The 17,380-nt window shown below is 38.6% G+C and overlaps 1 protein-coding gene across 1 annotated transcript in view; it reads left to right on the plus strand.

The window, feature by feature from the left end:
• Positions 1–16,912, plus strand: part of LOC126882617 (uncharacterized) — a 37,544-nt gene extending 20,632 nt beyond the window's left edge. The window contains exon 4 of the mRNA XM_050647591.1: positions 16,718–16,912. Within this exon, the coding sequence (XP_050503548.1) occupies positions 16,718–16,912 (195 nt within the window). The remainder of the gene's footprint in view (positions 1–16,717) is intronic.
• The last annotated feature ends 468 nt before the right edge of the window (positions 16,913–17,380 follow it).

Genomic DNA, 17,380 nt, shown 5'->3' on the forward strand with positions numbered 1-17,380 from the left:
TGAGTTTTTGGTATGGGAATCTCAGGAATCTGCTCCTCAAGGATTTCATTAGGGACTTGATCTAAAACTAGCTCTTGGTTATTAATCTCCCGTTCGACTTCGCTTTTGATGGCATCGCGTCTAGTCTCTGGGATAAGATTATTTCTTATGATTACCCGGTATTGATCTGATACTCTTTGCTCCGATACTTGAATATCTGGGTACTCCCTGCAAAATTCGGCATACAGCTGTTGTCTGTAGCCGATCGTTTCTTGACCGAGGTTTGTCACCTTATAATAGAAGCGCAAAATGCTTTCGTTGATGGGCACAGTCCATTTCATGCGCTGCCTCGGTCGTCCCGCTTGAGTGAGCGCTGGCTGATGATCCAGCGCAGCACCTTCGGCAGGTGGAGCTCTTGTTGTTATTTGGCTCGCTTGTGGTTGTGGTTGGGCTGTAGCTGATTGTATGACAGGGGCCCGCCTCCTCAACACCCTGCCACCGACGTCCCGCATGCTGTCACGTCCAGCGCCGGCTCCAGACGTGCCCTGGCGATCCCCAGGCAGCGATCCTAAACACAAATTATTATTCTCCATTCTCATGGGTGTGCATTTTATACCTACTGCCAGGTGTCAGTTTGTGTTCCACGGCAAGTATTCCTGCTACTCTCTGGGTATTGGCGCTACGAATACCCAGAAAGCATCCCCCATTCGCAGGGGGCCGCGCTTGATAGAAGAACTGACAAAAAACTCCCACAGGTTATTATTATTATTATTATTATCCAGATTTAGCCATACGGCTCACACTCCCTCTAAGGGGAAAATTGACTCATCCCAGATACCTACGGTATCAAAAGGATTGAGCTCTGGTGGGACTCTTTCCGTGTTATCGAGCCCTAGGTGACTTGGTATGCAGGTGTATCTCCCAAAAATTTTCGTACATATCTGGCCGTTGCGAGTAGTACAGCTTTCTGCTTGGTCTTGTAAAGATGTTCACTTAGACCCAGCCTTTTTATGCTTTCGAGGAGGTTCTTCGGAATGACTCCAGTAGTAGACATAACAATAGGTATCGTCTGGGTACTTTGCATTCTCCATTTCCTTCGTATTTGAATTTCTAGATCTCTGTACTTGGCGATCTTTTCAGTGAATTTACTACGTAGATTATTGTTGTTAGGTATCGCCATATCAATTAGTGTTGTTTGTCTTGTTAATTTATTAACTAGTACGAGATCTGGTCTATTATGTGCCACTGTTTGGTCTGTGAGCACAGTGCGATCCCAGTATAGCTTGTAGTTGCCATCCTCAAGCATACTCTCAGGGACGTATTGATAATACGGGAGATGGTCCGTTTGGAGAAGTCCCAGCTTGATAGCTATCTCTTGATGAAGGATTTTTCCCACTGCGTCATGCCGTTCCTTGTATTCAGTTGCAGCAAATGCCTGGCAGCCCCCTGTAAGATGTTGGATTGTTTCTTGGGCTTGACATCCATATCGGCATCTGTCGTTTTGAACCTGAGGGTCTTTGATAATATATTTCAGGTAGTTTCTGGTTGGTATAACCTGATCCTGAATGGCCAGTAATGAACCCTCCGTTTCAGGGAACATCTTTCCTGATGTCAACCAGTAGTTCGACGCTATATTGTCGACATAATCTTGGCTGACCTCATTGGGATGTCGCCCGTGCAAAGGTTTACCCATCCAGGCGCGCACTTTTTCGTCCTTAGTAAGGTGGTTTATACGCAGTTCTGCTTCCCTCAGTTTGGTCGGTGTTGTGTCATCTACTGCGCAGATAGCACGATGTAGAGTAGATGTCTCAGCCTGCATCTGAAAATAAGTTCTTAAATTAGCAATTTGTTTATCTAATTGCTCACCTATATCCATAAGTCCTCTTCCTCCTAAATACCGGCGTAATATCATTCGTTCTACTGCACTTTTAGGGTGGTGTTTTTGTGCCTTTGTGAGGTGTGTTCGTACTTTTCGCTGAAGATTTTCTATATCCGTTTTTGTCCACTTAATAATACCAAATGAATAGCTAAGCGAGGAACAAGCGTAGGTGTTTAGTGCCTTAAACAAATTTTTACTGTTAAGCTGTGAACGAAGCAGCTGTTTTACCCTTCTTATAAACTCAGTAGTTATCTCAGTTTTCATTTGCTTATGGTCAATTTTCCGCGCCTGCTTTACTCCAAGATATTTGTACATATCGTTGTCGCCCATGGCCTCGATGTTCTGGCCATTTTGCATATCGAATCCACCGGGCTGTACCTTTCCTCTGACTATATTCAAAACACGGCACTTGTCTAGACCGAACTGCATACTAATATCATTAGAAAATGTTTCTACAGTTTTTAGCATCTCTTCTAGGTGTTCTCGAGTGGAAGCCATTAATTTCAAATCATCCATATACAACAGATGATTTAGCTTCGCTACCACAGTATTATTGCTCTTAATGCTAAAACCTGAGTCAGTGGAGTTTAATAGCTGGGAAAGGGGGTTCAAAGCTAAACAGAACCACAGTGGACTCAACGAGTCCCCTTGAAACAGGCCCCGGTTGATTGCGATATTTTCGGTTTCAATATTTTTTTCACCAGGTATTTGGAGGTGAATTTTAGTCTTCCAATCTCTCATTATATGCCTTAAAAAGGTCACTATGTTATCATCGACTTTGTATATTTTCAAAATATCTATTAGCCATTCATGCGGTACTGAATCAAAGGCCTTTTTATAGTCAATAAAAGCAGTAAAAAAGTGTTCTTTTTTTAGTGAATGCCTGGTTAGAAATGACTGAATCGATGATAAGCTGTTCTTTGCAACCCATGGAACCCTTAGCGCATCCTTTCTGTTGAGGCTCTATGATATCGTTTAGAGCACAGTGTTGGTAGATACGCCGGGTTACACAGGTTGTGACCAATTTATACAAAGTTGGAAGACAAGTAATTGGGCGGTACTTGGATGGATCTTGGGTGTTATTTTGATCCTTGGGTATTAAATAAGTAGTTCCCTGAGTTAGAAATGATGGTAATTCCTGCGGATTAGAAATAACATGATTAATTAATGTTGATAAGCACTCATGAATACTCCAAAACTTTTTAAGCCAGAAGTTCTGAACTCCGTCTGGTCCAGGAAATTTCCAGTTATGAAGCTCTTTGATGACATTTGAGACTTCTTCAGTCGTGAATGGTTCGTAGTTTGCAGTGACGTAGTGGTGACAGTTGTGCGTCGTATCTTCTATCCAGCCAGCATTGTTGTTAAAAGCAGCTGGCGTGGAAAGTTGATTTCCCCAAAACTCATGAATTTCTTCTTGGCTTGGGTAAGACTTGTCGACACTTTCTACGGTGGAATTGAGTTTTCGGTAAAACGCCTTCTCAGAGTTCTCAAAAAGTGCATTGTCACATTTTCGGTTGTTACTAACTTTATACCTTCTTAATCGTCCTGAATAGACGGAGAGTTTTTGTTTTAATGTATCCAGACACTGTTGGGCTGTGTTATTTTCTGGATCGTATCTCGAGTGTCTTGAAGTGCTCCGTATTATTTCTTCAGCTCTCTTAATGACTTTTCTACTTGTTACACCTCTTATACATTCTGTGACTTGACCAATATCCCTACGCAGTAATTCAATTTTTCCGAGAAGTCTTTTTTCCCATGGTGCAATTCTGTTACCAGTCTTTCCGTTATTAGTACCCCGTCGGGTTCTGATCTTAACGCCCATTACATTGGCAATTGCTGTTGCTGCACAGTAGATTAGCATATGCAGATATTCCAATGTGTGGGCTTCTACGACATAATTGGGTAGGACTTCAGTGTTCACAATTTGTAACAGCGCACCTAGTTTCTTACAAGAGTTTATTCGTGGTAGCGGTGGTCTGCTAAGTGGATTTGTTCCATTAAACTCTTGTACGGCACGAGCCATTTCGTTTTCTAGACTATGGCGCAACTCGTTGTTTTCCTGCTGTGTATTGTCAGGTTGAGTTTTTGGTATGGGAATCTCAGGAATCTGCTCCTCAAGGATTTCATTAGGGACTTGATCTAAAACTAGCTCTTGGTTATTAATCTCCCGTTCGACTTCGCTTTTGATGGCATCGCGTCTAGTCTCTGGGATAAGATTATTTCTTATGATTACCCGGTATTGATCTGATACTCTTTGCTCCGATACTTGAATATCTGGGTACTCCCTGCAAAATTCGGCATACAGCTGTTGTCTGTAGCCGATCGTTTCTTGACCGAGGTTTGTCACCTTATAATAGAAGCGCAAAATGCTTTCGTTGATGGGCACAGTCCATTTCATGCGCTGCCTCGGTCGTCCCGCTTGAGTGAGCGCTGGCTGATGATCCAGCGCAGCACCTTCGGCAGGTGGAGCTCTTGTTGTTATTTGGCTCGCTTGTGGTTGTGGTTGGGCTGTAGCTGATTGTATGACAGGGGCCCGCCTCCTCAACACCCTGCCACCGACGTCCCGCATGCTGTCACGTCCAGCGCCGGCTCCAGACGTGCCCTGGCGATCCCCAGGCAGCGATCCTAAACACAAATTATTATTCTCCATTCTCATGGGTGTGCATTTTATACCTACTGCCAGGTGTCAGTTTGTGTTCCACGGCAAGTATTCCTGCTACTCTCTGGGTATTGGCGCTACGAATACCCAGAAAGCATCCCCCATTCGCAGGGGGCCGCGCTTGATAGAAGAACTGACAAAAAACTCCCACAGGTTATTATTATTATTATTATTATCCAGATTTAGCCATACGGCTCACACTCCCTCTAAGGGGAAAATTGACTCATCCCAGATACCTACGGTATCAAAAGGATTGAGCTCTGGTGGGACTCTTTCCTTGTTATCGAGCCCTAGGTGACTTGGTATGCAGGTGTATCTCCCAAAAATTTTCGTACATATCTGGCCGTTGCGAGTAGTACAGCTTTCTGCATGGTCTTGTAAAGATGTTCACTTAGACCCAGCCTTTTTATGCTTTCGAGGAGGTTCTTCGGAATGACTCCAGTAGTAGACATAACAATAGGTATCGTCTGGGTACTTTGCATTCTCCATTTCCTTCGTATTTGAATTTCTAGATCTCTGTACTTGGCGATCTTTTCAGTGAATTTACTACGTAGATTATTGTTGTTAGATATCGCCATATCAATTAGTGTTGTTTGTCTTGTTAATTTATTAACTAGTACGAGATCTGGTCTATTATGTGCCACTGTTTGGTCTGTGAGCACAGTGCGATCCCAGTATAGCTTGTAGTTGCCATCCTCAAGCATACTCTCAGGGACGTATTGATAATACGGGAGATGGTCCGTTTGGAGAAGTCCCAGCTTGATAGCTATCTCTTGATGAAGGATTTTTCCCACTGCGTCATGCCGTTCCTTGTATTCAGTTGCAGCAAATGCCTGGCAGCCCCCTGTAAGATGTTGGATTGTTTCTTGGGCTTGACATCCATATCGGCATCTGTCGTTTTGAACCTGAGGGTCTTTGATAATATATTTCAGGTAGTTTCTGGTTGGTATAACCTGATCCTGAATGGCCAGTAATGAACCCTCCGTTTCAGGGAACATCTTTCCTGATGTCAACCAGTAGTTCGACGCTATATTGTCGACATAATCTTGGCTGACCTCATTGGGATGTCGCCCGTGCAAAGGTTTACCCATCCAGGCGCGCACTTTTTCGTCCTTAGTAAGGTGGTTTATGCGCAGTTCTGCTTCCCTCAGTTTGGTCGGTGTTGTGTCATCTACTGCGCAGATAGCACGATGTAGAGTAGATGTCTCAGCCTGCATCTGAAAATAAGTTCTTAAATTAGCAATTTGTTTATCTAATTGCTCACCTATATCCATAAGTCCTCTTCCTCCTAAATACCGGGGTCATATCGTTCGTTCTACTGCACTTTTAGGGTGGTGTTTTTGTGCCTTTGTGAGGTGTGTTCGTACTTTTCGCTGAAGATTTTCTATATCCGTTTTTGTCCACTTAATAATACCAAATGAATAGCTAAGCGAGGAACAAGCGTAGGTGTTTAGTGCCTTAAACAAATTTTTACTGTTAAGCTGTGAACGAAGCAGCTGTTTTACCCTTCTTATAAACTCAGTAGTTATCTCAGTTTTCATTTGCTTATGGTCAATTTTCCGCGCCTGCTTTACTCCAAGATATTTGTACATATGGTTGTCGCCCATGGCCTCGATGTTCTGGCCATTTTGCATATCGAATCCACCGGGCTGTACCTTTCCTCTGACTATATTCAAAACGCGGCACTTGTCTAGACCGAACTGCATACTAATATCATTAGAAAATGTTTCTACAGTTTTTAGCATCTCTTCTAGGTGTTCTCGAGTGGAAGCCATTAATTTCAAATCATCCATATACAACAGATGATTTAGCTTCGCTACCACAGTATTATTGCTTTTAATGCTAAAACCTGAGTCAGTGGAGTTTAATAGCTGGGGAAGGGGGTTCAAAGCTAAACAGAACCACAATGGTCTCAACGAGTCTCCTTGAAATAGGCCCCGGTTGATTGCGATATTTTCGGTTTCGATATTGTTTTCACCAGGTATTTGGAGGTGAATTTTAGTCTTCCAATCTCTCATTATATGCCTTAAAAAGGTCACTATGTTATCATCTACTTTGTATATTTTCAATATATCTATTAGCCATTCATGCGGTACTGAATCAAAGGCCTTTTTATAGTCAATAAAAGCAGTAAAAAGGTTCCTTTTTTTAGTGAATGCCTGGTTAGAAATGACTGAGTCGATGATAAGCTGTTCTTTGCAACCCATGGAACCCTTAGCGCATCCTTTCTGTTGAGGCTCTATGATATTGTTTAAAGCACAGTGTTGGTAGATACGCCGGGTTACACAGGATGTGACCAATTTATACAAAGTTGGAAGACAAGTAATTGGGCGGTACTTGGATGGATCTTGGGTGTTATTTTGATCCTTGGGTATTAAATAAGTAGTTCCCTGAGTTAGAAATGATGGTAATTCCTGCGGATTAGAAATAACATGATTAATTAATGTTGATAAGCACTCATGAATACTCCAAAACTTTTTAAGCCAGAAGTTCTGAACTCCGTCTGGTCCAGGAGATTTCCAGTTATGAAGCTCTTTGATGACATTTGAGACTTCTTCAGTCGTGAATGGTTCGTAGTTAGAAGTGACGTAGTGGTGACAGTTGTGCGTCGTATCTTCTCTCCAGCCAGCATTGTTGTTAAAAGCAGCTGGTATGGAAAGTTGATTTCCCCAAAACTCATGAATTTCTTCTTGGCTTGGGTAAGACTTGTCGACACTTTCTACGGTGGAATTGAGTTTTCGGTAGAACGCCTTCTCAGAGTTCTCAAAAAGTGCATTGTCACATTTTCGGTTGTTACTAACTTTATACCTTCTTAATCGTCCTGAATAGACGGAGAGTTTTTGTTTTAATGTATCCAGACACTGTTGGGCTGTGCTATTTTCTGGATCGTATCTCTAGTGTCTTGCAGTGCTCCGCATTATTTCTTCAGCTCTTTTAATGACTTTTCTACTTGTAACACCTCTTATATATTCTGTGACTTGACCAATATCCCTACGCAGTAATTCAATTTTTCCGAGAAGTCTTTTTTCCCAGGGTGCAATTCTGTTACCAGCCCTTCCGTTATTAGTACCCCGTCGTGTTCTGATCTTAACGCCCATTACATTGGCAATTGCTGTAGCTGCACAGTAGATTAGCATATGCAGATACTCCAATGTGTGGGCTTCTACGACATAATTGGGTAGGACTTCAGTATTCACAATTTGTAACAGGGCACCTAGTTTCTTACAAGAGTTTATTCGTGGTAGCGGTGGTCTGCTAAGTGGATTTGTTCCATTAAACTCTTGTACGGCACGAGCCATTTCGTTCTCTAGACTATCGCGCAACTCGTTGTTTTCCTGCTGTGTATTGTCAGGTTGAGTTTCTGGTATGGGAATCTCAGGGATCTGCTCATCAAGGATTTCATTAGGGACTTGATCTAAAACTAGCTCTTGGTTATTAATCTCCCGTTCGACTTCGCTTTTGATCGTATTGCGTCTAGTCTCTGGGATAAGGTTTTTTCTTACGATTACCCGGTATTGATCTGATACTCTTTGCTCCGATACTTGAATATCTGGGTACTCCCTACAAAATTCGGCATACAGCTGTTGTCTGTAGCCGATCGTTTCTTGACCGAGGTTTGTCACCTTATAATAGAAGCGCAAAATGCTTTCGTTCATGGACACAGTCCATTTCATGCGCTGCCTCGGTCGTCCCGCTTGAGTGAGCGCCGGCTGATGTTCCGGCGCAGCACCTTCAGCGAGTGGAGCTCTTGCTGTTGTTTGGCTCGCTTTTGGTTGTTGTTCTTGTTGTTGGGCTGTAGCTGTTTGTGTGACAGGGGCCCGCCTCCTCAACACCCTGCCACCGACGTCCCGCATGCTGTCACGTCCAGCGTCGGCTCCAGACGTGCCCTGGTGATCCCCAGGCAGCGGCCCTAAATATAAACTATTAGTCTCCATTCTCATGGGTGTGCATTTTATACCTACTGCCAGGTGTCAGTTTTTGTTCCACGGCAAGTATTCCTGCCACTCTCTGGGTATTGGCGCTCCGAATACCCAGAAATCATCCCCCATTCGCAGGGGGCCGCGCCTGATAGAAGAACTGACATAAAACTCCCACAGGTTATTATTATTATTATTATTAAGTAAAGTGGGGCATTGTTTGGAGAATTTTAATGCCACCCATTTAGTGAAAACTAAATTTATTTTGTTTATTATTTCTTATTATTTTTCATTCTGTACTATTCACAATATTTTGTGATTAATAAATTAATGTTTGAATTTTGTGAAAAAGTTTATTTAACATTTTCCCTATCATAGAATGAAATGTGCTGAACGCTTTACATTTGCAATTAAAAAAAAATGATAACTGAGATTCCACTTTCTTGTTTTTCCGTCGTTATTAGAGAAATTAAAAAATTATTACTTTACATTAGAAACACAGTTATTGCACTTACCTTATTAAAGTTTTTTTACTATTGTCCGCATGGTGTTTAAAAAAAACACAGTAATTTCCTTTACTGTGTTTTATTAAAATAATTTGTATGTTATTTATTATCACAAACCAAGTATAAAAACAAATACTCTGGGCTAATTAGCAAAATTCATGGAAAAGTTATTTACCAGCAATTTCATTGCTGGAATCGAATTATAAGATCCTCCATATTAATAATATATATATGCAAAGTCCGCAGATAGTGTGCTACTTTTTTTATAAAAAAAATGGCGCCGACAAATCGTATTTTTTTTTTAATTATTGCTCTATAACTCCGAAGATTTTAACTTTACAACAAAAACACCCAAATAAAAATTCACCGCAATTAAATTCTGCATAGAGATATGTTTTTCACGATTTGCTCCGACGAAAATTTTCCTCGGAAAATGCGGGTCTTCCTAACAAAAACTCCAATTTTCAAATAAAGTTTTAGGTAAGTAATTATAATTATTATTCAATAATTAAATAACTTAGTGACATCAAAGCTTTCTTAGTATAGATTGTAATTCCAGAAGCCGGTGAAAATTAAACGAATATTTTAGCAACAATTCAATTGTTAATTAACAATTTATGATCGCAATAAAAACCAAAATAATCATGATACATTGATCAAACTTATAAAGATTATAAAGATGAGATGCTTATTTAATATTTTATCGACAAAATATAAATTTTTCTTTTTTTTTGCATAATCTATACATTTTGAAGAAAAAATAGTTATAATACGCTGGTCTAATTAGTAAAGTACAAAGAAAGGTAATTTTATTGCTGGAATCGAATTATAAGATCCTATATATTATTAAAATAGGTATGCAAAGTCCGCAGATAGTGTGCTACTTTTTTTATAAACAAAATGGCGCCGACAAATCGTATTTTTTTCAATTATTGCTCTATAACTCCGAAGATTTTAACTTTACACCAAAAACACTCAAATAAAAATTCACCCCAATTTAATTCTACATAGAGGCATATTTTTCTTGATTTGCTCCGACGAAAATTTTCCTCGAAAAATGTGGGTTTTCCCAACAAAATCTCGAATTTTCAAATAATTTTTTTGGGCCAGTAATTATTTATTAATAATTATATAGCTTAGTGAAATAAAAGCTTTCTTGGCATAGATTATAAATTCAGAAGCAGGTGAAAATGAAACGAATATTTTAGCAACAATTCAATTGTTAATTAACAATTTACAGTCGCAATAACAACCAAAATAATCATGAGACATTGATCAAACTTAGAAAGGTTATAAAGGTGTGATGCCTATTTAATATTTTGTCGACAAAATATAAATTTTTCATTTTTTTGCATAATCTTTAAATGTTTAAAAAAATTGTTATAAACAAATTAACATTTCTCAGAAATTGTTTATTATATTCTAATTTTAAAAAATACTTAAAATGCGTATTTCATAGGTCTTGAAAATGAATGCTTTAAAAAATTTTTCCAACCATTTGCAAAAAAGTTATGAAACACCAAAGTAAATATACGATATCTCCGTTGTTTATAATTTGTTTTAATTGTTTCAAAGCTTAAAAGTGAGTCTATGGTACAATCTAATTACTCACAAAGAATGTCAAAAATTAGTGCAATGGTTATATTTTAATCAAAGATTAAAAATACTTTTTTTGTAATTTTTAGCGCAAAAGTAGGCCTGATAGAGAGTCGGAGCTAAAATGTTCACTCGAAGCGACTGACACGCAGCGTACATTATTTATTAAAAGTGTACGTCGCGCGGCCGCCGGTCGTCGCTCTGAGTGAAAATTTTAGCTACAGTTCTGTATTATTCTACTTTCGCGCGTGTAAAAAAATATATATATAATCTTTAAAATATAACCATTAAACTTATAATCGATATTTTTTTGTAAATAATTAGCTTGTACTTTAAACTCACTTCTGCGCTTTGAAAGAATTAAAAAAAGTTATAAACACCGTAGTAATCGTATGTTTACTTTGCTGTTTCATAACTTTTTTGCAAATGGTTGCAAAAAAGTTTTAAAGCATTCATTTTCAAGATATTTGAAATGCGCATTTTAGCTATTTTTTAAAATTATAATATATTAAAAACTTTCTGAGAAACGTTAAGATTATGCAAAAAAATTAAAAATTAATATTTTGTCGAGAAAATGTTAAATAGGCATCTCATCTTTATAAGATTTCAAAGTTTGATCAGTGTATCATTATTATTTTGGTTATTATTGCGAACGTAAATTATTAATTAACAATTGAATTGTTGCTAAAATATTCGTTCAATTTTCACCAGCTTCTGGAACTATAATCTAAACCAAGAAGGCTTTTAAGTCACCAAACTATTTAATTATTGGTAGATAATTACTTATCTAAAACTTTATTTGAAAATTAAAAATTTTGTTGGGAAAACCCGCATTTTCCAAAGAAAATTTTATCGGAGCAGATCGGGACACGTCTCTATGCAGAATTTAATCACGGTGAATTTTTATTTGGTGATTTTGTTGTAAAGTTAAAATCTTCGGAGTTATAGAGCAATAATTGAAAAAAACACGATTTTCGTGCGCCATTTTGTTTATAAAAAAAGTAGCACACTATCTGAGGACTTTGCATACCTATATTATTAATATATAGGATCTTACAATTCGATTGTCAGGTTGAGTTTTTGGTATGGGAATCTCAGGAATCTGCTCCTCAAGGATTTCATTAGGGACTTGATCTAAAACTAGCTCTTGGTTATTAATCTCCCGTTCGACTTCGCTTTTGATGGCATCGCGTCTAGTCTCTGGGATAAGATTATTTCTTATGATTACCCGGTATTGATCTGATACTCTTTGCTCCGATACTTGAATATCTGGGTACTCCCTGCAAAATTCGGCATACAGCTGTTGTCTGTAGCCGATCGTTTCTTGACCGAGGTTTGTCACCTTATAATAGAAGCGCAAAATGCTTTCGTTGATGGACACAGTCCATTTCATGCGCTGCCTCGGTCGTCCCGCTTGAGTGAGCGCCGGCTGATGATCCAGCGCAGCACCTTCGGCAGGTGGAGCTCTTGTTGTTATTTGGCTCGCTTGTGGTTGTGGTTGGGCTGTAGCTGATTGTATGACAGGGGCCCGCCTCCTCAACACCCTGCCACCGACGTCCCGCATGCTGTCACGTCCAGCGCCGGCTCCAGACGTGCCCTGGCGATCCCCAGGCAGCGATCCTAAACACAAATTATTATTCTCCATTCTCATGGGTGTGCATTTTATACCTACTGCCAGGTGTCAGTTTTTGTTCCACGGCAAGTATTCCTGCTACTCTCTGGGTATTGGCGCTACGAATACCCAGAAAGCATCCCCTATTCGCAGGGGGCCGCGCTTGATAGAAGAACTGACAAAAAACTCCCACAGGTTATTATTATTATTATTATTATCCGGATTTAGCCATACGGCTCACACTCCCTCTAAGGGGAAAATTGACTCATCCCAGATACCTACGGTATCAAAAGGATTGAGCTCTGGTGGGACTCTTTCCGTGTTATCGAGCCCTAGGTGACTTGGTATGCAGGTGTATCTCCCAAAAATTTTCGTACATATCTGGCCGTTGCGAGTAGTACAGCTTTCTGCATGGTCTTGTAAAGATGTTCACTTAGACCCAGCCTTTTTATGCTTTCGAGGAGGTTCTTCGGAATGACTCCAGTAGTAGACATAACAATAGGTATCGTCTGGGTACTTTGCATTCTCCATTGCCTTCGTATTTGAATTTCTAGATCTCTGTACTTGGCGATCTTTTCAGTGAATTTACTACGTAGATTATTGTTGTTAGGTATCGCCATATCAATTAGTGTTGTTTGTCTTGTTAATTTATTAACTAGTACGAGATCTGGTCTATTATGTGCCACTGTTTGGTCTGTGAGCACAGTGCGATCCCAGTATAGCTTGTAGTTGCCATCCTCAAGCATACTCTCAGGGACGTATTGATAATACGGGAGATGGTCCGTTTGGAGAAGTCCCAGCTTGATAGCTATCTCTTGATGAAGGATTTTTCCCACTGCGTCATGCCGTTCCTTGTATTCAGTTGCAGCAAATGCCTGGCAGCCCCCTGTAAGATGTTGGATTGTTTCTTGGGCTTGACATCCATATCGGCATCTGTCGTTTTGAACCTGAGGGTCTTTGATAATATATTTCAGGTAGTTTCTGGTTGGTATAACCTGATCCTGAATGGCCAGTAATGAACCCTCCGTTTCAGGGAACATCTTTCCTGATGTCAACCAGTAGTTCGACGCTATATTGTCGACATAATCTTGGCTGACCTCATTGGGATGTCGCCCGTGCAAAGGTTTACCCATCCAGGCGCGCACTTTTTCGTCCTTAGTAAGGTGGTTTATGCGCAGTTCTGCTTCCCTCAGTTTGATCGGTGTTGTGTCATCTACTGCGCAGATAGCACGATGTAGAGTAGATGTCTCAGCCTGCATCTGAAAATAAGTTCTTAAATTAGCAATTTGTTTATCTAATTGCTCACCTATATCCATAAGTCCTCTTCCTCCTAAATACCGGGGTAATATCGTTCGTTCTACTGCACTTTTAGGGTGGTGTTTTTGTGCCTTTGTGAGGTGTGTTCGTACTTTTCGCTGAAGATTTTCTATATCCGTTTTTGTCCACTTAATAATACCAAATGAATAGCTAAGCGAGGAACAAGCGTAGGTGTTTAGTGCCTTAAACAAATTTTTACTGTTAAGCTGTGAACGAAGCAGCTGTTTTACCCTTCTTATAAACTCAGTAGTTATCTCAGTTTTCATTTGCTTATGGTCAATTTTCCGCGCCTGCTTTACTCCAAGATATTTGTACATATCGTTGTCGCCCATGGCCTCGATGTTCTGGCCATTTTGCATATCGAATCCACCGGGCTGTGCCTTTCCTCTGACTATATTCAAAACACGGCACTTGTCTAGACCGAACTGCATACTAATATCATTAGAAAATGTTTCTACAGTTTTTAGCATCTCTTCTAGGTGTTCTCGAGTGGAAGCCATTAATTTCAAATCATCCATATACAACAGATGATTTAGCTTCGCTACCACAGTATTATTGCTTTTAATGCTAAAACCTGAGTCAGTGGAGTTTAATAGCTGGGAAAGGGGGTTCAAAGCTAAACAGAACCACAATGGACTCAACGAGTCTCCTTGAAATAGGCCCCGGTTGATTGCGATATTATTATTATTTTGGTTATTATTGCGAACGTAAATTATTAATGAACAATTGAATTGTTGCTAAAATATTCGTTCAATTTTCACCAGCTTCTGGAACTATAATCTAAACCAAGAAGGCTTTTAAGTCACCAAACTATTTAATTATTGGTAGATAATTACTTATCTAAAACTTTATTTGAAAATTAAAAATTTTGTTGGGAAAACCCGCATTTTCCAAAGAAAATTTTATCGGAGCAGATCGGGACACGTCTCTATGCAGAATTTAATCACGGTGAATTTTTATTTGGTGATTTTGTTGTAAAGTTAAAATCTTCGGAGTTATAGAGCAATAATTGAAAAAAACACGATTTTCGTGCGCCATTTTGTTTATAAAAAAAGTAGCACACTATCTGAGGACTTTGCATACCTATATTATTAATATATAGGATCTTACAATTCGATTCCAGCAATAAAATTGCTGGTAAATAACTTTTCCCAAAAATGACCTATTCTCCGATAATCAGCCCAGACTAAAAGTAGAGTTGCGTTTCGACGAATATTCACTATATTAAATAAAACCGAATAGTAAATCATGCAGTACAGATTGTATAATGCCATTGCTTAAAATTAGGACTTCCACTGCACTAATATGGAATGGCTGCATTTTTTTGTAAAATGTGATTTATCTCAAAACTTGTGCAATTCGATTTACTGTGTTTAACCGTATGGCAGCCGATATAGTGGTCTACATTTTCAAGACTGACGTTGTCAATAACAAGATTAGTTTGTTCATTACTCATTATTTTTGTTTTCTGAAGATTCATTTTGAGACCTATTTTATTTGACTGCTGGTTTAATTCCTTCATCATTTGATCCAGTTCCTTGATATCTGCACTGAATAGTACTATGTCGTCCGCAAACCTCAAATGACTCAAACGTACACCATCAATGTTTAGACCTTTTTCGTCCCATTCCAGCTGTTTGAATACATTTTCCAATGCAAAGGTAAAAATTTTTGGTGAAAGAGTATCACCTTGTCTAATATCTTTACCAAGGCGTATTTTTTCGGTTTTTTCGTCTTCATTGATTTTGATGTGGAATGTGGCCTGGGCCCAGAGCACGCCAAATAGAATTCTATTTTGCTGACGTCACAAAATAGAATTTCATAATGGGAGAATCGACGGTTGCTAGACAACGTGACGTCACTAAAATAGAATTCTATTTGGCGTGCTTCCGCACCTGTTCATAAATGTTTTTAATGAGTGTAGTGTACCGTGAGTATATTCGAGACAATATATTATTATAGGATAATACATATATGTATGGATGATGTGAAATGATACCGGCATTATATATTTAATTGACAATTTATAAAAATATCGGATGTTCAAAGAATTTAAAACTTAGAAAGGAAAGAACTTAAGTAGACTCAGAAACTTATGATTATAAGCTCCAATATTATTTCAGAACTTGATACTAAGTGATGTAACATAACCCCACAAATTAAGAATATCATTACAAGATAATTTTCCCTTTGGATGAATATTATAGACATTTGAATGATTAAAAGATACTAAATTCAAGGAATAAATTTACTGAGAAGATTTGTTAGTAAAGTAATATTTCAGACGTCAAAGTAGATGAAATAAAATATGCCGGCCATAATTTAAAAAAATTATTACCAGATTTTAATTACCAAATTTCCAAAAGCACTACTGAAAATAATTACCAAATTTAAATAAACTTGAACTTGAAACTACTTATTGAAGCATTCGTAGCGTTGTTTGAATATCTAGTCACCTGCCACTTCCGACTTCAGCTAAACAACAAGTAAAGTCAAAAATTTACCTCGTTCAAAGAGCAAGACGTCAAATTACGATTTAATTTCCTCACTAGGTGGCGTACTTCTATACCAACTTAAGAAGTACCGCCAACTGACATTTAGGTGTGACGTCATTAAGAGAAATATAAATTTTATAGTATTCATTCTTATTGTGATTAAAGTATGATTTAATAACCTAACGTTATTAAAATTAAAATAAAATAATAATTATAAAATTAATAAAAGGTTTCCTACTACCGAATACTTTATTAACGTGACGGAACGTTACAAAGTGTGCATCGCACACAGGCGGCCAAAAGCAGGCCACTGATGATAATACTTTTTTAACACGAAAAAATTCAAATAATTAAATAGTAGTTATTCAGATAATTCTGTAAACTCTAATATTCCAAAATATAATTATTATTACCTGATAATACTAGAATGCGTTTCATTTATCATTTGCGTTACGGATTATTTGGACAAACATTATTTGGACAAATTATGTGAAGTGCTTTTGGTTTTATATTGTTAGATTTGTCCGGCCTCGTCCGAAAGAAAAAGAAAACGAGTTTTGGGCTTTCAATATAGACAAATAAAATAGGCAAAAACCGAGGAGAAATTAAACTAAGTGGTGCACTGGAATCATTTTTGATAAATAACATAGATACACGAAAATAAAGAACAGTGGGATATAAATTTAGGACCTTCAAATTTAAACGAAGTCCAAACTATCAAAAAAAGTACCAAACAATTGAATATTTCTGCAAATAGAGACGGGGAGTTGATGACAATAATGGCGATAGTGCGAGTGCTGATACTGAAATGCCCGAACCTGAAACCACCAAGCAAGACAGAACAATTAATGTTCCAGTTAATCTGGATTGCAGTGTAGGAAGCTCCAACTTATACTTGGTTTCAGATGATCCCGGAAAATGGCCTGCAAAACTGAATCCAAGTGAAGTATAATTTGTTGTTGAAGATTTTCATCGGTAAATTAAAAAAATTAATGTTACTCTACATCCCACCAGACTGAAAACAATTGGAACTTCTCTGGTTACTCCTCCGAAGCTTCTACAAGTTGCAAGCCATACGGATGCTGAGACTAAGGAAGATGAGGGAATTTTACAATTTATAATTCACGCCCCATCTGCTCAGCGCGTAAGGTTCCAACGGGAATGGTTCCCTCCGTACTCCAATCAGAGTAAACATGTAAATTAAAAATGAATAACCATTTTCAATTTCGTTGCAAAACGAAAATACAGCCGCATCATATTCTAGTTCAATCAGAGAGTGCAACAAGCACCTCTACCCTTTTCGAAACTTATTAGTGTCTCATCAGGAGGCACATATGCTGCTCTCTCTGATCCAACCAAAACAAACCCCGGCGTGCAGTCACGTATTGCAACCAACGAAATGGCATAGATGACCTAGCGG

Source organism: Diabrotica virgifera, chromosome 3, assembly GCF_917563875.1.
Source record: "Diabrotica virgifera virgifera chromosome 3, PGI_DIABVI_V3a".
Classification (NCBI taxonomy): Eukaryota; Metazoa; Arthropoda; class Insecta; order Coleoptera; family Chrysomelidae; genus Diabrotica; species Diabrotica virgifera.